Source organism: Crocuta crocuta, unplaced genomic scaffold (genome assembly GCF_008692635.1).
Source record: "Crocuta crocuta isolate KB4526 unplaced genomic scaffold, BGI_CrCroc_1.0 scaffold636, whole genome shotgun sequence".
NCBI lineage: Eukaryota > Metazoa > Chordata > Mammalia > Carnivora > Hyaenidae > Crocuta > Crocuta crocuta.
This window is the reverse complement of record NW_027530380.1, coordinates 1,534,544-1,559,752: the sequence shown is the minus strand read 5'-3', so window position 1 is coordinate 1,559,752 and position 25,209 is coordinate 1,534,544. Positions and strand designations below refer to the sequence as shown.

Below are 25,209 nucleotides of genomic sequence, written 5' to 3'. Positions count from 1 at the left end.
TACTTCCTGGATCTTAGGTTAAGGTTGGTTGTGTCCAGAGCTGATTGATAATCTTATAATTTCAGAGATTGATACATCTTATAATTTCAGACTGTCAATTGATCACCTCTTCGAACTAGACTTAATCCAGTCCTCCCTCTAAAGATAATTTGCGATAGAGGGCAGAGTGGTCGTTAACATTTCCTACGGTGACATGTGCATTAGAATGACCTGTGGGCCAAACTCCAGACGTGTCCTTTTTTGGGTAAATTGTGTCTGAAATTATTTGATTGTTTTTTTTTTTAGAAAGACACACCAACTTTTTAAGCCCTAAGCCTTTGTAAATAAGATGGTTTCTGAAGCACAAGTGGGCAGATAGTATGTAGAATGTCATTAGAATCATTATATCACTGTCACTGGCCCTGGGGTTGCCAGGCCTTTTCTGATTATCAGATGCAACAAATGACGTCCAATTTTATTGACCAGTTTGGCTTCAACGATGAGAAGTTTGCAGATCAAGATGACATTGGCAAGTGAGTATATCTTCCTGTCCCCTGTCTCGTGCACTCCTGCCTTTTGTTAGATGCGGGGTCCCCCTGCGGTCCCAGCCGTTGAGCCCTGAAGCCACCAGAGGGCGGTGGGGATAAGGGCACCCCTCCCCCCGCAGAGAGGGGCACCCCTGCCGCAGCCTCTCAAGGGGGCTTGTTGCCATTTATATATATTGAGCTTTGCTCAGGAGCTCAGGTCACTGCTCTGCCCCGTCCGGCAACTGTGCCAGGCAGTGGCCCCCAGGGCGGTGAGGCCCGGATGTAGTCGGTGGGCGGGAGCAGCCCGGTGCCTTCCCAGCAGCTCACGCCACGTGTGTCCTCCCCGGCCCACTCAGCGGGACGCAGGGCTGGTGGGGGGAGAGGGCACAAAATCAGGAATACTGGTACCATACCAGATCGCAGAGTAACACGTGTGGGTGATAGTCAGAAATGTGAACAAATGGGCCGGCGTCTGGCCTGGGGAAGGGAGAGGTATTTATTTTCAAGGAAAGCATTTATGAGGAGGCGTTAGAGCTCATTGAGAGCAGAGTTTAGTATCAAATGGCTTCTGTCACGGGTCACTGCCTGATGATGCCTGTCAGTACCCAGCATCTGGGTGGCTCCTTGCTAGCGGTTAGGGGCCCGTGGTTTAGTGACGCAGCCAGCAGGACCATCTTCTGTCACAAGGTGCGGTTTCTAGCACGTGAGAAGCAGAAGACCCCTGCACACTCCAGCCTTTCCGATGGATGTGCTGTGTTAGCACAGTGGATGGAGCCTTCCCTGCAAACAGAGCAAGAGTTCAAGGCTGCCCTAAGCATCAGCCCCCTGAGATGCAAAATGAGCAAAGACTGTCCACGTCCACGTGGTGGTCGTGTCTGTACCGTGGACGCACTCACACCAGGGCCTGCGGACTCCCCACGCGGCATCTCAGCACCTGGCCTGTCTCTGCTCTCAGTAAATGTTCCCAGTTAGGAATCCAGGCCCTTTAAGTTTATGCTGGGTGCTTGGAATAACGATGGATTAGAATAGATCTTTAAGAATTATATTTCCTTTAGGGCACCGGGGTGGCTCATTCAGTTAAGGGTCCGACTCTTCAACTCAGATGAGGACTTCACAGTCCTGAGATCGAGCCTCACGTTGGGCTCCACACTGGCCATGGAGCCTGCTTAAGATTCTGCCCCTCTGCCCCTCCCCTGCTCACACTTTTTCTCCAAAATAAATGAGTAAGAATCCTATTTACTCAAAAAATTGTGTTTCACAAGCTCTGAGATCTTTCACCCCTACCTTCCTGCTGGTCATCCCATACCATAGGGTTTGGGGGGTATCCATGCTGTGCATGAATTTGGCCGTCCCTGGAGAAGGCTTAGTGTCTGACAGCCCTTGGGGACTTTCTCATGTTTTGACTTGTTTCTTTTTTTCAAATAACCGTTTTCTTGGTTGTGGAAGTATGGCCTGTGGAGCCGCGGCTGTGGCCGTGGACATTAAAACTCTTATGGGAAGGCTTGCGGGGGTGTTGGTTCCGTCCTATGAGGCTGCACCCCCACCCTTTCGTCTTAGTACCTGGGAAGAGGCATCGTTCAACGTAGGAAAGTTTTGCTTTTGTCTTACCTGGGGAGATTTTAATGATAGTGTAAATATTTTAAATTCGGAGAATTTTGTAAATTGTGTTTTGGTCAGCCTGTAAGTAAGTAACTATTCCTGTACTTACATTTTGTTTCCAGTGTTTCTTTCGATCGAGTATCAGACATCAACTTTACTCTCAATACAAACGAAAGTGTAAGTATTCGTGTTCCCTTAGTAACAAGGTATAGGAGAGGTAGATGGCAGGGCCTGGGGTCTGCCAGAGCCTGTGTGCGGACACCGTGTGCCCTGGGACCCCCGCGCCCCAGGACACTCGTCTTCGGCTGGTATTACCCCCCTGCCCCCCATGTGACCTGCGTGGTCCCTGTGGGCATGTGAGTTTGCAGCCCTGGCTTAAGATGTGACAGGGCTGATAAAACCGGGTCGCTTGTGATTGCAGTCTAGACATTTAGCTTCAGAGAGTGCATTTTGACTCAAGCCAGCTGCCTTTTCCTTCGGATGTATGTCACCAGGAGAGAAACTTGGGCTAGATCAGGGCCAGCTTGTCCTCTCCAGGCAGGGCTCCAACCCCCCGGTCAGCACCATCGGCGCATGATGTGGGGTTGGTGTCATGTGAGTGGGCACAGTCTTGATTTTTAGGTTGATTAACACGAGGGACCCCTGGTTTATTCCCTGATGTGACAAGGTAGAAACTCCTGACTGGGCCACTGATGCCCATTGCTGCTTGGCTGGAGCTGTAGAAGCAGAGGAAACGAGGGTTGCTTTCCTACAGGGCAGATCTNGGAGTCCGGGAAGACCGCACAGGCTTCTGTGGGCTAGTTTTGAATCAAGTCCTTGGGGGAACTTTCTGCTGTTGCACAGAAGCTGACACCACGCCTTTACGTTTGTTTTTGGCGTGTGTGGTAGGCACTTTTTTTAAAGGAAATGAGGGATGCAATTTACATTGATAGCTTTTGGAGAAAATCACTTGATTTTTAAGTTTGCTCTTTTCGTGCTCTCGTTTTTATTTAGGGAAATATTGCCTTGTTCGAAGCCTGTTGTAAGGAAAGAATCCAGCAGTTTGACGACGGTGGCTCTGATGAGGAAGACATCTGGGAGGAAAAGCACATTGCGTTCACACCGGAATCCCAAAGGCGGTCCAGGTGAAGGAGTCTGTTCCGGCGGCCATAATGCCCAGTGCAGACAGTTGGTGGGCGGGGGAGGCATGCGTCCTGTCCTTGGCAGATGCACATTCTTGACCTAGAGACCAGTGTTTCTGTCGTGATCAGAAATGCCCTTGTTAACCGATGCAAGGTGGTGCCAGTTCGCCTGTGTCCAGTGTGATGGGCACGAACGAGTCTGGTGATGAACTTGAAACTGCGGGGAGTGTGGAGGCCTAGTCGGGAAGCGCTGTGGCTCCGCCTCTTCTGAACAGAAGGCAGTGCTGAGGAGTGTGGCGCAGGGCACCCTGCACAGATGTCCCCTCGCCCCTGATGCCCGCAGCAACCGACTTCCATACCATCTCCTCTGAGAAACTGAAGTTTTCCCCAGGGGAGGGAAAAGCTGTTTCTAAAAGTTAGTCTAGCCTGGGGAGATGGGGTCCTGCCAGCCGGGGGCCCTTTGGAATCAATCCTGTTGGGTTTTTTCCTGTCTAATTGGTTTCCGTCACTGTGGCACGAGAACACGGAGTTCTTATCCGAGTGTCCATTACCAGAATCTTCTTATTTGGGAGAGTAGCAGTTGAACTCTCATTTTTATTTCGCTTATTTTTAATAAGTAACGTGTCGGGGCGCCTGGGTGGCTTACTCGGTTAAGCGTCTGACTTTCGCTTAGGTCATGATCTCGCAGTTCGTGGGTTCGAGCCCCGCATCGGGCTCTGTGCTGACTGCCAGCTCAGAGCCTGGAGCCTGTTTCAGAGTCTGTGACTCCCTCTCTCTCTGACCCTCCCCTGCTCATGCTGTCTCTTTCTCTCTCTCCTAGAAATAAATAAAACATTAAAAAAATTTAACATGGGCTTGAAAGTCAAACTGAGCCCCTAAGACCCTTCTTTCAGATATGAATACAGAGGTTGGGAGAAAGGACTTTTTCCCCACACTCTAGGATCATAAGCTGGTAGACCAANCCCCCACCCCCCCAACCCCAGCCCCACTAGCCATTTCTCCCTCTTGCTGGGTACCATGCACCAGCACCCTCTGCCGTGTCTGCGCACCCCAGCGGCTGTGTTGTGGCTCTAAGGAGGGCTCACTGCTTTGGGTTACAGAAGACCCACCTGGGGCTTAAACACAGGAAAGGGGTATTTGTCTCATAATCCACAGCTGTCTAGCCTAGCTTCTTTGTCCATGCCCACTTCATCGTCGTCTGCATGCGACTCTTTACTTTGTAATCACAAGGTAGCCGCAGCTCCAGGAAGCGAGAGACAGATAGCTTCACAGTGATTTTTGTTTTGTTTTGTTTTGTTTTTAGTTTTTAAGATAAAGCCTTAGTTAAACTTGTTTGTCACCGTTTGCTATGAAATTTTGGGCCTCACTTTGAGTGTGTTCACTAAGTGGCCATTGCCTACTATCACAGGCCGACCTCACACGGTACAGCACTTAGGGAATGACGTGTGGTGGTGAAGGTAGTGTCCTGGAGGACGTGACAGTTGATGTCCAGAGGGAACACGGGACAATGAGAAAAGGCAACTTTTTATTATTTAACAGCTCTCTTGAGGTATAATTGACATATAGAAAACTGTATTTATTTAGATTACACAGCGTAGTAAGTTTGGACATGAATACATCCGTGAAACCATCAGCTTAGTCAAGATAATGAACTTCTCCATTATCTACAAAAGTTTCCTCATGCCCTTTCATATTGCCTTCCCCCCATCTGCTTTTTGTTCCTTGAGAGTGATTTGTGTTTTCTAGAGTTTTATGTAAATCAGATTGCACATTACATATTTTATGTGGCTTCTTCCACTCAGCACAATTATTTTGAGAGTCATTCATGTTGGGTGATGTTTCAGTAACTCATTCCATTTCGTGACTGAATAATGTTCCATTGAATGAACGTACCACCCACCAGACGCGTGAACGTGTTTATCCACCTACTTGCTAATGGACATCAGGGTTTCTAGTTTGGGGCTATGGAATCACTTGAGAGTAGACTGGTAAGTTATGGATATATATTGTAAACCCTGAAGCAACCAGTAAGCAAAACAGAGTTGTAGTTAATAAGCCAACAAAGGAAATTAAATCATAAAAAATTCTGAAAAGAGGGCAACAAAATAAAAAGGCAGCTGAGACATACAAAAAACTAACAGCAGTAGGATAATATTAAACCTAGGCAACCGTATCAGGATTCATTAAATAATATTAAATGACCTCAAAACTTCAGTTAAAATGAAGAGGTTTCAGATTGGATTAAAAAAAAAATAAGGTCTAACATATGCTGCCTCTGAGAAATAAATATAAAGACACAAACAGGCTGTAAGGAAAGGTAGAGGGTCTACATATTTAATAATAAAATGGGTTTCAGAGGACAGGCAAAAAGAAAAGGTGATAAAGGGGTCAAGTCTTCAGGAAGATGGAACAATTTTAAATGCCTACGCACCTGATAACAGAGCTTCAGAACACACAGGGCAGAAGCAGCGAAGTGGCAAAAAGAAGCAGACAAACCTGTGGTTACCGCCACATGTCTGTGCTCCCTCTGTCAGTAGTTGGTCACAAGCAGAAATCAGAGGTGCGGAGCACCTGATACCATCAGCTAGCACGGCCCTGCTGGACTTGTGCAAAGCACCTCAGCCAGTGACAGCACCAGAGGCCATACTGTCAGGTACACGTGAGATATTTACACCAAGAGAAATCCTATCCAGGACATAAAGCAAGTCTCAGTAAGTTCCTAAAAGTTTAAGTCCTGCAAAGTATGTTCTCTGACCCCAGTGGAATTTAGTTAGAAGCCAGTCACAGAAGGATCTCTGGAAAATCCCCAAATACATGGAAACTAAATAGCAAGTGGATTAATAAGGAAATCAAAAAGGGGGTGACAGGACAGTTCTAGGGCTGCTTTTATTCACAAGTAGAGACCTCTCCAAGCCATGACCTTGGCTTCCACCTTAGGAAACAAAGGAACAGTAGAGGAAATCATTGTGATCTAAAGTCATTCTCTGAGAAACTTGAGGAGTCAGTGCCCCTCCAGACAGAGCGGTCAGGAGAAGCAGGGGTACACATTACTGACACCACGAGGAACGAGAACAGCGACCCCACCTCGGTTCCAAAAGCGTAATAAGGGCAGGTTGTGAATAATCCATGCCAGTAAGTCTGACACTGAGATGATCTTTGAAAGACTCAGACTACCAAAGCTCCCCTGTCCCCCGAGAAAGGTAACCGGAATAGTCCTGTATCTATTGAAGTTGAATTTTTAGTTTAAAACTTCCCACATAAACAAAAAACTCTGGGCCCAGCTGTCTTCTCTGGTGAATTCTACCAAACGTTTCAGGAATGATACCAGGTTTATACAAAAGCTTCTAGAAATTTGAAAAGGGGGATCTAGTGCCTGTGTCATTCTCAGAGGCCACATCAGTGTGACCTGACAGCAGAGCTGACATGGCATGACAAGAAATGTGGCTCCATTGTCCTCGTTAATGTGGATGCAGAAACGCCCTTGAGGGTTTTAATAATAAAGGCAACAGTAATACCTCATGACCAAGTAAAGTCTGTTTCAGAAACGGCTGGTTTAACATTTGAAAATCAGTCAGTAAGCATGTGGCTGACCCCAACCTCTATGCCCAGTAAGAGTTCTTAGCAAACTAGAGGTGGAATTTCTTCACCTGATTAACGCTTCTGCAGTAAGCCGGTAGTTGGTAGCGTGGTAAGAAGTGAACAATTGCCCCCTGAGATCAGGAACCAGGCAGAAGATACCTACTCTTCCCACAGCTTTTCGCTAATGTCGCTGGGGCTTCTAGCCGGTGCACTAAGTCAAGAAAAAGAAAAGCCATCTAGATTGGAAAGGAGAGGGTAAAATTATCTTTATTCACAGACAACAGTCACTGTAGTGTAGAAAAGTTGTTGGAATCTACGAAAAGGCTATTAGAACAATTAAGTAGGTTTGGCATGATCACGCTGTACAAGGTCAGTGTGGTCATACTTCCCCGTCCCGCAGCAGACAGTTGGGACTGACATCACAAGAGTCTTATTCATTGTAGCCTCAGATTATTAAATATGCAAGGGTAACTGACAAGATGTGCAAGACTTGGACCCTGAACATCGCATGACAGCTGAGAGAGATCCAGAATTGGCAAATGTTTGTGATTTGGAGCCCAGTATCATTCGAATGCCAGTTCTCCCCAGATTGATCTAGACTCAATGGAGTCTCAAGTACAATGGTAAGAAATGCAGAGGAGCCAGAGGAGCCAAAACAGCCTTCATAAAGAACAGAGCTGGAGCACTAACAGTACCTGATTTCAGAAGACAGTAACTGCGACAGTGTGGTCACTAGGAGAAGAGATCGGGGGACGGCGTAGAGGATAAATTATTAGCTATAGTGACAACAGACTTTTGACGGAGGTGTAAGAGCAGTTCAGTAGAGAAAGGGTAGTCCCTTGAACAAACAGTTCTGGAACAAGTGAACATCTGCATGCAGAGTAAAGGAACTCAGTCCATACCTCTTACCATGTATACACGTGGACTCAAAGTGGATCTTAAACCTAAATGTGACACATCAGGCTATAAAACTTCTACAGAAGATCCTCGTGACCTTGGGTTGGGGCAAGATTTCTGAGATCGACACCATAAGCACATGCATGAGAGAAAATCTTCATAAGCTCAAGTTCGTCAAAATTAAGCCCTTCTGCTGTTGTGACGACACTGGTAAGAGGGAGGGACGGTGCGCAGACTCGGGGATATCTGCAGGTCGCATGTCTGACACGGGGCTTCCGTATAGGGCACACGAAGGGCTCAGAGGGCCCTGTAATAACGACAGCCTGTTTTCTAAACTGCTGAAGGTGGGAAAAGACCCTTCAGGAACGATGTGTGGGTGGCGGGGCGGCACGTGGACAGCAGCTCAGCGTCTCGGCCGCAAGGGCAGTGCCCCAGTGAGCTGCCTTTGAGTCCTGTTAGAAGCCACTCACGTGTTGACGCAGAGCCCAGGCGCCGGCGGGACAGCCGAGAGCGAGGGTAGGAGCGAAGGTAGGCTCACGAGGCAGGAATGATCCAGACAAAGCGCATGAGATTTTCTCTTCTTGGATGACCTTCAGAGTTCTCTGGATTTTGCTAGTGACGGATTGGCATCGTTAACTATTTTGGTCTTTTTTTTCCTTTTCCCTTAGCTCGGGGAGCACGGACAGTGAAGAAAGTACAGACTCTGAAGAAGAAGACGGAGCAAAACAAGACTTGTTTGAACCCAGTGGTGCCAGTACAGAGGATAAAATGGAGGTAGACTTGAATGAACGTAAGTTGTCTTCCTTCTGTATTAGTCACTGTGTGTCGAAAACAGGGGTATTTTAAAACTAGGTGCCCTGGTCTGCAGATAGGAGTTAGGTTGAAACGCGGTCCTCTGAGTCCCCTTGGAGGTTTAAGTGTCGGGGACAGGGCCTCAGGGAAAGAGCCGCTTGTCCCTCTGAGGACCGGGTGTCTCCTGCGGTACGGACGCCCTCTGGGTGGGTCCGGCCCGAGGACTGGGAGCTGCAGCCTCTGGGTGCCCGGTAGAAAGGGAGACTGCATAGACTGTGGAAAGGTGAGGGAGTGCTGTGTTTGTGGAGTCAGGAATGACTGTACTGAAGGTGACACCTTAAAGCTGACAACGATTTGAAATGGGTTCTTCAGTTTATTTATGAAGCCCGTAACCCTTAAGCTTGTCTAGCCTGTGTTTATGTCCCTGCTACTTGCTAAGAAGACTTGCGGCAGCTGGCCTTTAAACTACTGTTGACTTCTGGAAGTTCAGATTAATGTACATGTGGGAGGGCCACGTGGATTGCTGTTGGGGCTTTCCTTGGGGCCGATGGGGCCCCTGATCCCCCAGGAAGGCTTCTGGGTACTCAATACTTGAGACTGCACGCCCCCAGCGCCGGGGCCCTAGCGGTAACCAACACCCCCCCATGGTGCAGACCCAGCAAGCGAGGGCCGTGGGGGAAGCGCGGTTCGATCTGTCCTCTCGTTGCTTTCCCAGCACACCATCTTCAGGAGGAAGAAATGGGTTTTTCTCTCTGTAATTCGCTTCGAATCCGCACGCCTTCATCATGTTCTGACCGTGTGCAGGTGCGGGACACCCCAGACTTGGTCCCAGAGCTCAGGGTCTCCTGAGGAACAGGGGCGACTGCAGTAGATTCTGGGGAGCTCACCTGGGAAGTTCACTTCCATGAGGCCTGCAGCGTGGTGTGCGATGAGAGCAAGGACACAGGGACCTAATTTCACCCGAGGGGACACCTCTCTGAGGAGGTGATGTTGAACCAGACCTGCGGGTTAGGTACGATCTGCTGGCAGGCAGCGCGGGGAGGATACGGTGAAGGAGGTGAACGTGAGGAGAGAGGCAGGGACACGGTCGGGAAGGGTCCGAAGCGCAGGATCTCTGTCCGCATGGAGTGTGGCAGGCACCCCCCGCTGTGCCCCAGCCCCGAGGCTCTAAGCCCCTCCACTCTGAGTTGTTATAGACCCTTCATTAGGTCCCCATGTTGATTAAATCACTGGCCCTTGGTGATTTGCTCCCCTCCTGGGAGTTGGGGCTGAAAGTTGTAGCCCTCAGACTCCGGGCTGGTGACCCTGGGTCCCAGCCCCACCCTGCGCCTCTCCAGGAGTCCAGGCCTCTGGCCAGGTCTTCAGCGCACAAAAAGTCAGATTCCAACGGTTTGGGGGTCCTGTGCCCAGGAAGGCATTTCTTGCCCTTCCTGTGTGTGCTGGCTCCGGTGGGCTGCGGAAGCCGTCAGCGGTGCCACGTGGGGCCACACCTGGATTGGGAAGCATCTGAAGTCTCCAGCTGATTAATCAGCCATTAAATAGCCAGCTTGTTGCTTTTTTTATACAACTTTTTGTTTTGGGATGAGTACAGCAAAGCTACAGAGATGGAACAGGGAGCGGCTCTGCACCCTTCTCTCTCCGTCTTCTCCCAGCATTCGTGTAATCTCGGTACATTTGTCACAAGTAAGAAACGAGTGTTTTCTTCTAGGTGTAGCTTTGCGTCCTTGTGTGGTTTCTTTTTCCTCTTCCCGTGGTATTTGTTAGTTGTTTGTTTATTGAGAGAAACTATTTCATACCCGGGTGTTCATGTTTCATAGTCGGGGGACACAGCTCAGGGACGACCTTCCATGGAACTCAACCCAAAGAAGCTCTTCACATTCCAGAAACACTTTGCACTCTGGAAGATACGGGCCACCGTCATCTCCTCAAGATCTTTCATGGGATCAGAATTTCTGTAGAAATCTGCATCCGCCCTCTTTCTTGGGTTGGCCACAGCAAACTTGGCCAGAGGCCTCGCATCTGAGGTTTCGTCCGGGCACCGGAAGTCATGGTAGCTGTTCTCAACTCCAGCCTCAAACCCAGCATCCTTCCTGAGGCAGAGGTGGCCTTGTGTGGTGTTTCTGTGGGGAAAACCAGTCTTAGAAATGAGAAGTCAGGGATTAAAGGAAATCCAGTTTCTTGATCGGATGGATGTTATCATGTCACCCTCCATGTGACTGTGCTATTTCCACTGCTGGCGGTGGTGCATCAGAGCGTCCTGTCCCTGCCACGCTGGTGCTTGTCATTGCAAGTCTGGTTTTTAAAACACATCTTGTATTCTGTTAAACCACTGAGGGTACTCTCAAAGTGAAATTCCTCCCCTCTTTTCAGCACCCAGCTGGTCGGCCAACTTCGATGTCCCCATGGAGACGACCCACGGTGCTCCCTTAGATTCTGTCGGGTCTGATGTCTGGAGCACAGAGGAGCCGATGCCGACCAAGGAGACGGGCTGGGCTTCTTTTTCAGAGTTCACGTCTTCCCTGAGGTGAGTGCTCGGGTGCCAGCCCCTCCCCCTTTCCGCGGGAGGGTTGGGGATGGCGTGTCAGCTGTGGGCACTGTTTGTGAAGGTGGTGCCTTACCCGAGATGACAGATCAGTATAGGGGGGACAGCGACAAATTCAAGGAAACCGGCCTCCGGCCTCCTCCCAGGACGAGCCGAGAAAGGCAGTGAGTTGTGCACTCAGCCCAGGAAGGTGCAGCCCCGGGAGGCGACACAGCTGACGGAGATGCTGTCTGCAGGGCGTGTGCGGCCCCACCGAGCGCGCGCTCGGGAAACAGGATGGAGAATGGGGACAGGGTGGAGCCGAAGAACTCACAGGTGCCGCTGTACGGAGCGCTGCGGGAAAGTGCAAGACGTATCTTGAAGTGAACGCATAATATGAATTTGTATGTCACCTGTAGCTGTAAATCAGGGACGTGAAAGATACGGTTGTCGTTCTTGTTATTGGTAGCTTTCTTCCTGACAGCACCTATCATTTCATAGTTTTCCTGAATAATACTGTCAGCATTTGAGTATTAACCGTGGATTTCAGGTCTTATGAGCTTAGTTTGATTTGCTAAACATTATTTTATTCTGTCTACTGAGAAAAAACCCCACCTTCACCACCCCTTTTCAAAGACTGTTGCTTTCCCTGTTCTAACGAGCAGTGTTAACTGCTCACTGGTAACAGGCCAGACCGGAGCCTGGGTTACTGTCCTTGGCAGAGCACAGGGCCAGCTCCAGCCTTGCCAGCCGTGGCAGTGCCAGCGGGAAGTTTTTGTTCGGGGGTAGAAGTGAGCTTGGTGGCAAATGTCCCTAAGGCATTGTAAGTTATTTGACTGACTCTGGCCCCGGACAGTCGCGTTTCCACCTCTTGCTTTCTGCCGTCTTCCTGTAACTGAAGGCCAAGCGCCCTCAGTTAATCAGAAGATTGTCAAAGGAGCTTCCTCGCCTCTCCCCTTGTGCTCATCATGTTAGCTCATTATCAATGAGCTACTCAGAGTGTGGGGCTCAGGGTAAGTAGGGATTTTTGTAAAAATGGCACCACAGAAACAGTGATACCACGCAGTGTGAATCCCTGCTGTCCCAGCCCTGGGGCCTGGGGATCATGGGGAGGATGTGGACTGGTGCCCTTCAAACCTTCCCGCACCCCACCCTCCCGAGAAGTCCCTAAGCTGCCATCCCGCTGCTTTTGCGAAGCAGTTACCTGCCCACGCCCGTCGACCTCCAGACAGCGTGCTTCCCTCCGCACATAGATCTCCGTGTCAGCGGAGCCAGTGACCCACTGCCCGTGTCTCACCACTGAAACTGGAAGGGACTTTCAAAGGGTTTGTGAAGAACAGTAACTGAGAGCTGTTTCCCGCTGCTAATGAGCTGAATTTTCTCTTTTCTAAAAGTACAAAAGATTCTCTAAGGAGTAATTCTCCAGTGGAAATGGAAACCAGCACTGAGCCAATGGACCCTCTGACTCCCAGTGTTGCCGCGCTCGGAGTGCAGCCAGAAGGTGGGTGCGGAGAGCGAGGCTCGAGCCCGCGGGCCCGCTGGCTGCTCCTGGGAGGTGGTTCGGGCTTCCACTTGGTGCTCAGTTTTCCAGATCCAGTTTTCCTGTCTGCGTAATAGGTTTGGGCTCAAGGGCTCATAGGAGTCAGGAAATTGGGCTGGTAGCTCTAATGTCCACAGGGCAAGTAATGGAGAGAATCTGCGTTTCCATTTCAGAGCCGAGCTCGTTGATTCTGGAAGGCATAGGGGTCTAAGTTGTCAGTTTCTCCGTCCTGCCAACACACAGACACGGACACAGGCCCAGAAAGGACGAACGAGTTAGCTTGCGGCGACCGGGGTGCAGACCAGAGTTAGTCACGTGTGTTTTCAGGCCCAGCTGGTGCCCAGCTCTTTTGTCACATGGAATTTGCTGGAACCTGTGTGTGTCCAGGCACGTTTCAGGCTGTAAGGCTGTTCATTTTCTTCTCACCTTTATGAACAGTCAGAATGGTCCAGGGTGTCCAGAATGGTTCAAGCTGCACAACACTGGCCTTGCCGAGGCCCTGAGCTCTTTCCAGCCCGGTGAGCAGGGCTGGGGAGGAGGTTGGTGAGAGGGGGATGTGAGGAATTCGAATGTGGAGGGGAATCGAACAAGGAGTGAGGAGGCGGGGGCCGTGGGAGACACAGGAACCAAGGGGGGAAGTAATAAAACCAGTAACCAGCGTCTATTTGTCTTTCTTTTAGACAGTTCATATAGGTGACATCGCTTTATCCCTCAGCAGTTTTGCAAGTGGGTTTAGTTACCCCCATTTTACAGATAAGAAAGTCTTGCTCTAGGGGATCTACAGCTAGTAAGTGGAGGCTGAGGCTCGAATTCAGCAAATGTGACCGCAGAGCCCAGGTTCATAACCAACATAGCATATAGCTCCCTGTGACAGAATAAGAAGTAATCCACAAGCAGCCACAGGAAAGTCACTTAAGAAAAAAAATGGGACCCAGGGGGACCCAGTTGAAAATAGGACCCAACTGAAAGAATAACAGGACGAATGAGAACAGTGCCCCGAATTCACTGTAACCGCAGGACTTGTGGGTTGAAGTGGGTGAGGCTAGAATGTATCTGGCTGCCTAGTGTGCCGCGGGCTGTGGCCTGGAGCCTCCGTAGAGGGGACGCCGGGGACGTCGGTATGTGGGTGGAGGGCAGAGCTGGGAAGGCCAGGGGCCTGCCGGGCCTGTGCTGAAGAGGGCCTGCGGGACGCCTCCCTGGTGGGCATTTTCTAGAAGCCTGTGCCCGTCAGGAACTGGCCGAGGCAGCGGCCAGCAGACCATCTCTTCCTTCTCCAGGCAGTGGCTGGGACGTCGGGTGGCCAGGGCTGCACAGAAGGTGGGGCGTGGTTCTCATTGGTTTTAGTGCGTGTGGCCATCGGCTGTGTCATTTGCAGCTCCAGGTAGCATGGCCATGGAGGCCAGCTCTGACGGAGAGGAGGACGCGGAGAGCACAGACAAGGTAACCGAGACCGTGATGAACGGCGGCATGAAGGAAACGCTCAGCCTCACTGTAGATGCCAAGACGGAAACCGCAGTCTTCAAAAGGTAACCGGGGCTGGAGCGTGTGGCGGCCTCAGGCTGTTGGGAGGCTGGGGGGCTCGGGGGGGCCTCCCATGTTAGCATCTTTCATTGGGTTTATTATTGTGGGTTCAGACATTGGCTGGACCTCTTCCCAGCATCTCTGTTCAGCCCAGTAAATCTAAACGAAGATGTGGAGAGTTTGGGGTCCCTGAGTGCCTTTCTTTCTTTCTCTCTGTGTCGTGCTCAGAAGACCATAGATTGTGTCTAGCAGGCCCCGAATACAGTTCAGGAGATGGACGCCTCTGTAGTCGTGCTAGAAACTGGCATGCAGCCAGGCCCCAGCCTGTCAAACCCAGAGGGTCAGCGTCGTGCATGCCGCTTTCTCCAGACACTTTGTAGCCGCGAGGATTCAGTAGCGAAATGGTAGCTTAGGAAGCATTGTGGGTGTTAACCTCACGTAAGTTCGTGGATCAAAAAAGGAATCATAGTGGAAAATAAAAACAGAAAACTGAAAGGGTAACAAAAACACTTCTGTCAAAACTCGTGTGCTGTACAGAATCCACGCCTGCAGCTGTGTCTCCCTGCAGCACCTGGCCTTTCGGATCGGGAAGGGCGCTTCCCACCCCGTTAGGGGCCACTGCCAAACACACAGCAAGCGTGAGAGGGGAACGCGGATTTCCTCTGTGAGCGTGCAAGCTCACAAGTTCAAAGTTAGAAGCTAGCGAGGGCTCCTGGGTGGCTCAGTCAATTAAGCATCTGATTTCAGCTCAGGTCCATGAGTTCGAGTCCTGCGTCAGGCTCTGTGCTGCAGCTCGGAGCCTGGAGCGCTTCAGATTCTGTGTCTCCCTCTCTCTACCCCTTCCCCAGACACGTGCTCTGTTTCTGTTTCTCTCTCTCTCTCTCTCTCTCTCTCTCTCTCTCTCAAAAATAAATATTAAAAATATATTTTTTAAATAATAGCCTTTTGGAGTGCCTGGGCGCCTCAGTCAGTTGAACATCTGACTCTTGATTTTGGCTCAGGTTCTGATCCTGTGGTCATGGGATCGAGCCCCACATTGGGCTTCATTCATGCTGAGCATGGAGCCTGCTTATGATTCTCTTGGCTCTCGCTCTCTCTGCTCCTTTCTCCTGTTGACAGTCTCTCTAAAATAAATTTTTAAAAAATCAGTAGCCGTTTTCGGCATCAATAATAAGCAACCAGGACGTGTAAGAAAAGGCATTTATGAGCTACATTAAACTTAAGATAATTCCTAAGTAATTAAACCCACGTAGCTAGAGAGAAAACTGGGAGGGAGCGATAGAAGCAGGCCCAGAAGAAGAGTAGGCAGAGAGGCCACAGTGGAGGTGGCAGCGCTGTGCATGGAGGCAGCAGTCGGGCGTCGGGCGTTGTGGAAAGCGAGGTGGGATTGGGGGTGCGCACCCTGGGGCACACGGGCCTTCCCAGCTGTGCCGAGCACACAGGGTACAACGAGGTGTGCCGCTCACCGCCAGCTCTGTGCCTCAGAGCACACACGTAGGTGGTGACCGTGCATTTACAAGAGTGGAAGTAACGTGTGGTAAGCAAGCACATCCGGGTAGTTGCTTTCATGAGGATGGGGTGGGGGTGGGGATAAAGGAGAGTAAGGAACCAGGCAACTCGGGTAAATCTTTAGGCTTTAGATCAGTTCCCTCCTTATAAATTGCCGAGACCCCTCTGAAAGCCACCGAAAAAAATTTTCCTAAGCAAATGCAGGACAGGACCCGGCTCTAGGAATGATGGCCCTTCCTGGAGGGAACCTCCAGCTGCCCTTTAGGTAACTTCAGTGCCATCTTAACTGTGTCCCCACAGGACATCCTGGGACATGTGTCCCCATGGGAAGTAGGCAGCGGCCTACTTGCGCAGCCCACAGAGTCCCCCCGCGTTTGCTGCTTGTCTTTCCCCGCCAGCTGCCATTGAGGGGCGAGAGAGCCCTGCCAGCACTGCGTCGTCCAAGCCCTCTGGCCCCTCGGAGCGGCCTTCGCCCGTTGTGGCCGCCCTTCCTGCCTCGCTTCCTTCACGGTGCTCCTCGAGGAGCTCCGCCCCACCACAGGCCCCCGGTCCCCTGCTCACGCGACTGGGGCCGCCAGCGGATCGGGGTCTGTCCTGCTGACTGTGTGATGCTGGGCTGGGCCCTGGGAGCAAACTGCCTTAACTAAAGACTCGTTCCTTCAAACAGGTTCATTTGACACCTCCACCGAGTCTGCCGTTCTGCGTACGTGCAGTCGTGGACACACTCCCCCCCCACATTCCTCATTTATAGGAGTATTCTGAAACTCTTGTACATTTCTTTTTCTGTTTTGCACACTTGGCTTCAGAGTGTTGAAATCCTATCGGTATGTACAGTAATGCGGGCCGTTCTTGATCCGACTTCAGCTGCATTACATCATCCTTCCTCCGGGTCCCCCCCTGTGTGTGGTCCTTCTCTGTCGTGATTGCCCAGTCGCTGTCTGTGGTCCCTGCGGTCCCTGCCCTGAGCATGCGCAGCCCCAGGGCTGTCCTCCATGGCAGCCACAACTTCCAGGCTCATTGCATGTGCCTTCATCCAACACCCGAGCTGGCGCCCAGGGCCCCTAATGCTGCCTCTCATCCTCTTCTCCGCAGCGAGGAAGGAAAACTGTCTACCTCTCAAGATGCTGCTTGTAAGGATGTGGAGGAGGGCCCTGAGACGGCAGGGGCGAAGTCTGCGGGCCCCCGGCCCCTCAGCGGTAGCCCAGAGCAGAGGTAACTCCCCCTGGCTCAGGTCTGCCCCGGGTCTGCTCTGCCTGTGGCTCTTGTCTCCTGGGAGCTGGGAGGAAGGTCGGCATCCAGGGCTGGGGGCGGAGGAGGGGTCCTTACAGTTGTGCTCGGGCATTCGGTGACAGCCCGGTGGAGTTTTCTCAGGCCACCTCTAGGCAGGGTGCCTGAGTCAGGTCTTAGGACAGTTCGCCTCCTTGTCCCAAAAGGCGGAAACCTGACTAGTGTTTGGAGATTCAGCAACCTCACTGGCTCTTTAAAAAATCACTGGGAATGGAAAGGTCTCGGATGCTGGCGCACCTTNCCTCGGCTTTTTTTTTTTTTTTTTTTTCTTTTGAGGACATGCCATGTTGAGGCTGGTATTGAGCCCCTCCGGGTTTGGGTCTCTAGGCTGGGCAGCCAAGTTGTCATTGGGTCCCCAGGTCCTAAGCCACTGGCCACAAGCAACCCCTGGTGCCCCCTTTCCCACAGTCCTGCACATGTGACACACGGGGAGAGCCTGCCTGGAGGCCCTTTTATAAATGCGGCTAAATATTCTTAACCCTTAGATGACTCCCGGTGTGGTTTTGGTTTTACACAGTGTTTGTCTTGATGAAGGGTGAGAATCCCAGTGCCAGAGCTGAGTGATGTGGAACGTGATGTTTTCTTTCTAGTCCCCTTTTGCTTACACTGAGCCAGTGGTCTGAAGGGATAGACCAAGCCAAAGCCTCAGCCACCGGGCGCCCCAGCCCATACACACGGCCTCGCAGGTAGAGCAGGGGCGGCCTCCGAATGCTCCAGAGCTCGCGCCCGAAGAGGAGGACTTGCCCTTGGGCCACAAGGAACTTGGCTCAGCACTTCCCAGAGCTGACCGTTTTGGTCCTACGTATCTGAGTTTGTACGTTCCTTCGATAAGGAATAAAGTAACCTTTAAAGCCATTTCAGAGAAGTTGTACTTTCCCCCTCGCCAGAACCCCACTTCCCGAATCTTCATCATTTGGGGGGTAACATAACCAGCCGGGACCAGCAGGGGGCGCTCTCCGTTCACTGGTCGGCAAACCCTGCTTTTTGTTCCTTTACTGGGAATGACCGTCAGAATGAGGGGTTTGCTTTTATTGTTAAAACAAAGCCTTTTGGGCGTGTAAGACAAATTAATCACAAGAGCTGTTTGAGCGCGTTGGCTCTGGTGAGGGCTTTGGAAGGAGGGGCCGAGGGACACCCCAGGCCCGGGCATGCAGGCGTCCAGGCAAGTCACCATTTTGGCCTGCAGTTTTCAATGGTTTTTTTTTTTAAAGGTATTTGGTGGGATCTTACTCCCGGTAGTTGCGTCCTCTCCCTAATCCCACCTGCAAATGCCTTCGGGTGGAGAACGGCTCTGAAGGCGGGGTGGCCCAAGTCCGACCGGGTTTGGAGAAGTCGCTTCTGGAGCCTCCTGTCTTCTCGGACATCAGTGATGCAGGAGGCTCTGCGATCATCTCCCAGGCTCTCTGGAGCGCAGATCATTTGCCTCCGCAGAACCCGCCTAGAAACATCCGGTGTGACGAGCCCTGCCTGCTGGACCGAGGTGGCGGGGGGTGCACCGAGGAGAGCTGGTGGGAGACCCTTGTGTCCGTGCTCTCATCTGTCCGTCCTTCCTCCGTCCGACACATGGGAGCGCGGCGGCCACGGGTCTAGGCCTAGGGGTGAAGCAGCAGCGTAACAGACGCCCGGGCGGTGGAGGGCCGTGTAGAACGAGGTGCCGCGGGAGAGAGGGCAGGAGTCCCACTTAATACGGACGGTGGAGGGAGGCTGCCTGCAAGGTGGCATTGAGCTGCCGTGGTGACCGGGAGAAGGTAAGTCTGGCCTGTCACGTCTGTGCCCTGAGAGCGACATGCGGCCGCGTTGGAGGTAGAGCTGTTGGGACTCGCCGTGAGCACCGGTCCCCACACGGCTCCTGTCACGGCTGGGCGTGGTGCTCCCCGAGGCTGACAGGTGCACTGCCGCCGGATTTCATCGTTAACAACAGTTGTGTGTGCCACCCGTGCCGGCCAGCTTTGCACACGTCCCGTCTCACCCACCCCCAGGGCCTTCTTGTCCCCACCCCTCTTCACAGAGGGAGAAGCTGAGCTGAGAGAGTTTGGAAAATGCTCTGGAGACCCTGCCGCCTGTGAGCGGTGACAGTGGGGTCTGTACCAGTGTGTCCCTGAGGCATGGAGTCTCCTCGAATGTGGGCAGGTCGCTTGCGGAGCCAGCTTCTGGTCTGTCACCTGTAGCAGGTGTCTGGAGCCCCGGGCTTGTGAGCTGCAAGCCGGGCCCGAAGCACCCGTGTGCACCCAGCGCCCTTTTCCGGAAACACTGCACGTGGGGCTGTCGTTTTAGCAGGAACGGGAGTTTGTATGTCCGCCACCACGTTGTCTGTCTAGCCTTCCCTCCTCGGTGCACCCGCCTCAGCCCTAATGCTTGTCTGGCGGAAGCACATCAGTGAAAATGCACACCTGTTTTCCACGGCTGCCTGTGTCCATGCTCCTTTCCCCTCTTTTGGTAGAAGAATCCTGTTCTTTGAGTGAAATTTTATGTGGATTCTAATACATTGATCAAAAAGTTGTTTGGAAGGAGGAATGAGCAAGTGGTTCACGACGGGCCCGGAACCACGGTCCAAAAGCCACTGCGCTAAGTCGCACGTGCACTCCTGGAAGGCTGCGGCGCGATGGCTTCGTGGAGCCCTGCTCCACCATGACCCTTGCTAAGTGCCCGCTGTCCACACACAGGGGACACGTTGAAGCCACTCAGATTCCCTGGAGGTTTGGAGAAACAAATCTGTGAAGCAGTCCATTAAGGAACATTCCATGAAGGAACCCCCCATCCCCAGGGCCAGGCCTCGCGCTAATGTTGAACGTTCCTGCCCCCAGGGAGCTGGACAAGGTGTCTCACACACCATCTCCCGTGCCTGCGTTGAGTGCCTCAGATGTCTGTCTCTTCCCCGTAGGACTGACCAGCCGAGCACGCCCGGCGACACGTCCGTCAATGGCCCCGTATGATGAGGGGCCTCCGCTGCTGAGGGCCGCAGACCGCCACCGTTGGGGCCGCCGGAGTCTTCACCGGGAGCCCGCCCCGCCGCCACTGCTGCACTCGCTCTGCAAGGGATCAGGACCAGCAACCTTTCTATTCTAGATTCTAAGACGCTGTACAGAGAAATCCAGAAGTGTAAAAATATTGCACATTGACAAATACCAAGAATTTTTGCGTATGTTTATATTGTATTGTTCTAAATGATGGGTAGCCTGTGAAATACGATCTTGCCACCCATGTAATAATAGTAGTCATACTATAGTTAAAATGGCTGTAAGAATAGTTTTATAAAAGTGAATACACAGATCTATTGTATTTGAAACATAACTATTTGACAATTATTAGTGTGACCAAAGTATTAGGCCGTTTTCATACATTTTTCACCTTGTACAAAAATTCTGAATTCATTTCCCTTCCAGGCTGGCGAGGAGTCATAGGGCTGAAAACGCCCCCTAAGTGTTATTTTGGTTGTTCTGACTTACAAAACGTGATTTTGGAGAAGAAATATTTGGTGTTCTTTTTATAACCAGCTTTTGATTGGTAACTGTTTTCTGTATTGTTTTAAACGGATCAAAAAACGTAAGTCTATTGGTAGAGATTGAGTATTTATTGCTACAACTTAGCTGATAAATTGATGTTATTGTAAAGCCATATGTTCTGTTAAAGTCTCGTTTGCTTGAAATGGTTATTCCTACAAGTGAGACACTAGACTGTGTGGAGTGTACATGGCTTGTGGTTTGAGTTGCTTCGTTTTTCGTTTTCGTTTCTGTTTTTTGTTCTGTTTCAGTAGTTCCTCTGCCTTTTAACCCATTCACCAAAATTTACCTTGTTAACAAGCATCACCAGTGAACATTTCCGAGCAGTTTGCGTGTTTGGCGGACCTGCGAGGCGGGTCAGCTGGAGAGCGCTCATGCCGCAGGCTGGTGTTCTAAACCCGGAATCAAAACCCGGCCCCTAAGCATGGTGATTGTTTTCCTGTACCTTGTGAGGTTTTCCACTCGTAAATTCTAAACCAGTGTATTTTTTTTTTTTTTAGAACTGGTTCGTGTATATATATAGTGATTATGGATACTAATTCAATGTAATTTATAATTTTCTATGTCAATATAAAAATACATCACAGCCTTCTCAAACAGCTGAAGCAATATATTGTATATTGCCATATCGTCTGGGGAAAGGGTTCAATTACTTCACCTCTTGCACTTTTAGACGCAGATCAGTTTTTCATTTCTGTAATAGAAAATTATTCACGTATTTTTACATCATTTGTTTTTCCTGACCAGTATTTAAAACCAAAAGGATATTCTGAATAATGGCCAACGATTTTTTTAGAACTAGCATCCCAAGCAGCGTGCCTAAACATTACATTGCAAATGGAAATAAAAAAAAAAATCAAATGTTGAATGCCTTATTTCGTATTTACTTTTCCATTGTAAATGGTGTGGAAACTCGAGGTGAGTCTCACCAAGGCGGGCCCAGTGCGCCGGGACCACAGGGTCAGCCGCGCGCCGGGGACGGTCGGCGGGGGTGCCGTCCCTGGCCTTGGCGCACCTCCTCAGGAACCCTGTCCGCGGTGAGCTCCTCCCTGAAGAGACTGTGCTCGTGCACCCGCCTCCGGAAGCCAGCGCCGCCAGAGGACAGGCTCCTTCCATTCGGCCCGAGGATGCGGACTTCCAGGCCGGCCGACGGCTGGTCCACTCTGGTGCCGCCGGCTGCCGCCAGGGCCCGGCTCCAGGGCGCCGCGGTTCGGATCCGGTTGGCTTCTCCATCCCGCCCCAGGTAACGCAGCGTCTCATTTCATCCCACCTTCTGCTGACGAAAGAACCCTCGAGGTTTTCCTTTGGAGTAGCATTTTGTTTAGCTTGTCCAGCGTGGCAGGGAGAGGACACGCGGGTAGAAAGGAGCGAGCGCCTTGGGGGTGCCGGCCCGCGGGCCAGGAGCGAGCACGCTCTCAGTGTCTAACTTCTGTGTATGGGCCACACCGAGTTGTGAGACTAACAAATGTCTACAGTACAGTACCTGTATCAGAGATAACTGCGACAAAAATAAAGCCTGATTCTTTGTTTCTAGAAATCTCCTCTTGTGCCTCGCTTGGGCTTTCATAAGCAGACAAGGTGTGTAACGGGGCGTCCTGACCTAAGCTCGGAGGGAAGAGTGTGCCACCCCTAGGGCACCCCAACCCGGCCACCGGTGGCGCTCCAGGGCCCAGTAAGAACTGCAGACAGAGAACCGCCGCGCACCCTTGTCTCTAGGTGGTTTACTGGTCCTGCAGCGCCTCCCCGTCTCCATGCTTCTCCGGCCTGTATTTTTGGCCTCCATCCCTTCCAGTGACTCTGGGGGTACAATTCTCGGGCTCCATCGGGAAGCTTAAATCATGAGGTTAAAATCCAGCCTCTTGTTTTTCATTCACCTTCCACCTGTTTGCATAAGCAGGTGCGGCCATTCCTGGAGCCAGTCACCAAGGCCGTCTGCCGGGCCGCGCATGTGCCTCCACACCCGCTGGAGCCTGCGGGCATCCTGCGGGGCCACCAAGGACACCGGCCCGGGGGCTTGTGGTCACCACCCACCTCACCCTCTCATGATGGCTGACTGCTCCCCCGCTTTCCCCGCCAGGTGGAACGTGATAGTTAACATGTTTTCAGGCTTAAAAGTAGGTAGAATAGTTCTTGCCTTGAGGTAAGTGTTTAATAATCGTTAGTGTCACTTCGCGGCCCCATAATGTCACAGGCTAACCTTTCTAAATCCTGCCTTTGAGCCTGCGTTATTTAAAACCTGTGCCTCCTAAAAACCGAGGCACTCCAATCAGATGGATTGAATGAGTTCTCTGCTTCAGGGCGGGCTACAGCCCAGCGCTGGCTACAACCGCATCCCGGCTACGGCCCTGCCCCGGCCACAGCCCTGCCCCGGCTGCAGCCCAGAGATGGNGAGCACTGTTGTGGCCGCCTGTGCCCTGAGGGGGAGAGGAGGGGTTCTGCCGCCCCACTCGTGGCACAACTGTGTCCGCTCTGCGCCCCGAGGCCGCGCCCCCGTCTGGATCCCGCTCCCGTGCACGCGCACGCGGCTTCTGGAGGTTCATTCTCAGCAGTCAGCGTGCGCCCTTTGCCCTCGCCGCCTCTGCCCGTTACCGGTTGCCTAAAACACGGGTGCCACGGCGCGGCTTTTGAAACGATCACCCCAGATCGGTCCTGCATGCTTTCCAGGCGAGGACGGGGGCGCCTGGGTGGCCGACTTGAGCTCGCGTCTCGGTCTCACCGCCCTGGGTTCGAGCCCGCATGGTGCTTTCTGCTGTCGGCGCCGAGCGGGCTGCGGAGCCTGTCTCCGCTCACACGCTCTCTCTCTCTCTCTCAAAATACATAAACATTTAAAGGTAAGTAAATAAGAATAGAGGCAAGGACCGCTGCGGCTGCGGCATTCCGCAGTGAAGCCCCGGGCGCGGCCCGGCTTGGGCCGTCGGCTCTGTCTCCGCCTGTCCGCTATCGCCACTACTGCTCTACACACCCTTCAGGGCCCGGAGGGGACCTGAGGTTTCTGAGGGCGCCCAGCTAGCAGGGGGCAGAGTTGTGGAGATTAAGTGTAACACATAAACATAGGACAGCAATGCTGCGCCGTAAATGTCCACCTAATGTTCACTGTAAGGTCCTTCCAGGGGCGCCTGGGCGGCTCAGTCAGTGAAAGCCTCCGACTCTTGACCGGCTCAGGTCAGGATCTCACAGTTTGTGAGTTCGAGCCCTGGGTCAAGCTTCTGTGCTGACCACGTGGAGCCTGCTTGGCATTCTCTCTCTCCTCTGCCCCTCCCCTGCTCGTTGCTCTAAATAGATAGATGATAGATAGATAGATAGCTAGATAGATAGATAGATAGATAGATAAAACTTTAAAAGTTATTAAAAAATAAAAGACACTCGTGGTCAAAACCTTTTGGTTATTTTTTTCTTAGAATTTGACAGTTTGATTTCAAAGTAGCGCGGTGAATGGAGACGAGCTGCATGGAAGGTTTGGTAGCTGGTAGAGCGATAGAAGTGTCAACCGCTGCAGCAGTAGACAGACTGAGGAATCGCGCCCAGACCAGTGCTGAGGCAGAGCCGTGTATGTGTGTGTGTGTGTGTGTGTGTGTGTGTGTGAGCAGTGTGTCCGCTTACAGGAGTAGAGACTTGCCGGTGACTTCTGGGACCGCCCCCCTTGCTACTGGACCTGACCTTCGATTAGCAGTTCCCATGATCTGCTGAGTTGAGGCGGTGCGAGAGATCACAGGGCCTGCCAACCCCTAGATGTTGACTGTTGACCTTTATAGAGATAGACTGCCAGCCCCCCGGGATGGATCAAGGCGATGGAATCGAATCCACCAATAGACCCACAAGCGCACCGTCTGTGGTTTTCAACAGTGTTGCCGAGGCCGTGGCGTGTGGACAGGAAAGTCTTTCCACCCAATGGCCAACAACTGGGTGTTTGGGGAAAAAAGAACCTCGATCCTATTGTACACTTTATCCAGAAATCACTCCAAAGTAGGTCACAGGTCTAAACAGAACCACTTAAGCTACTAAAAGAAAACAGAAATATGTAAACCACTTTGGAATGGGCAAAGTTTTCTTAGGACACAGAGCACAAATCACAGACGAAAATGCAGTGGACGTTCACCACAGTGAACATCTTCTGCTCTTCAAAATGAGCAGCTGGGCCCCGGACTGCCAAGAAGAAAAAAAATCTCCGCGTGCCCTGACAGGCCTCCTACCCTGAAGTTAGAAAGATGCAAATCAAAAATAAGATGGAAAACCCAGTTTAACAAATGGGCAGGAGACCTGAACACATCATCCCAAAGAAGGTACACAGGTGGCCAAGAAGAGCATGAAAAGTTGTTCAATGTCCGCATAGACTCCACGTGGTTCCAGGAGCCCAGAGGCCACGTCCTCGAGCATGGCCAGGAACGCACCGGCTGAGAGGGCCCTCTCTGCAGGCCACCATTACAGAACGCGGCTCAACGGTCACAGTGAGATGGGGGGCCCCAAAGCGACCGAGGCCAGGTGGTAGCGCGTAACCACCAGAAGTCAGGGAATAGCAGTTACCACGGCCGAGCGGGTCAAGGGGTGGCCTTGAAAGACAACGGCAAAGGGACTCTTCCCAACGGATGGAGCTGCGTGTGGTGCTCCTGCTCGTTTACTTTGTGTGGAAGAAGCGGCCCGAGGTTAGACTATTCGCAGATCCATGGTCAGTGCCAAAGGGCCTGGCTGGCTGGTCTAGGACCTAGAAGAAGGAGGGCTGAGTGACCAGAGAGGAGAAGGTGTGGACTGGAGACATGTGCCGGGCGTCGGGCAGTGGACACAAAGCGTGAGGCTCTCTGGATCACACAGTCCTGCCCAGCACCTCCACCGGAAGAGGCAC

General features: G+C 51.8%; 1 protein-coding gene across 15 annotated transcripts in view; it reads left to right on the top strand.

Annotated features, from left to right (window-relative positions):
- PPP6R3 (protein phosphatase 6 regulatory subunit 3) overlaps window positions 1-21,909 on the top strand; it is a 91,422-nt gene extending 69,513 nt beyond the window's left edge. For 4 of the 15 annotated variants that reach the window (XM_077766540.1, XM_077766539.1, XM_077766531.1 and 1 more), the window contains 9 exons: window positions 415-512; window positions 2,228-2,282; window positions 3,099-3,229; window positions 8,371-8,492; window positions 10,865-11,018; window positions 12,410-12,516; window positions 13,931-14,081; window positions 16,678-16,797; window positions 17,463-17,727. In XM_077766540.1, the coding sequence (XP_077622666.1) occupies window positions 415-512; window positions 2,228-2,282; window positions 3,099-3,229; window positions 8,371-8,492; window positions 10,865-11,018; window positions 12,410-12,516; window positions 13,931-14,081; window positions 16,678-16,797; window positions 17,463-17,562 (1,038 nt within the window). In that variant the 3' untranslated portion in view covers window positions 17,563-17,727. Of the gene's footprint in view, window positions 1-414; window positions 513-2,227; window positions 2,283-3,098; window positions 3,230-8,370; window positions 8,493-10,864; window positions 11,019-12,409; window positions 12,517-13,930; window positions 14,082-16,677; window positions 16,798-17,462; window positions 17,728-19,753 lie in introns of those variants that run through there. The other 11 variants (XM_077766538.1, XM_077766532.1, XM_077766536.1 and 8 more) reach the window with 6 other exon arrangements.
- Window positions 21,910-25,209: the final 3,300 nt, after the last annotated feature.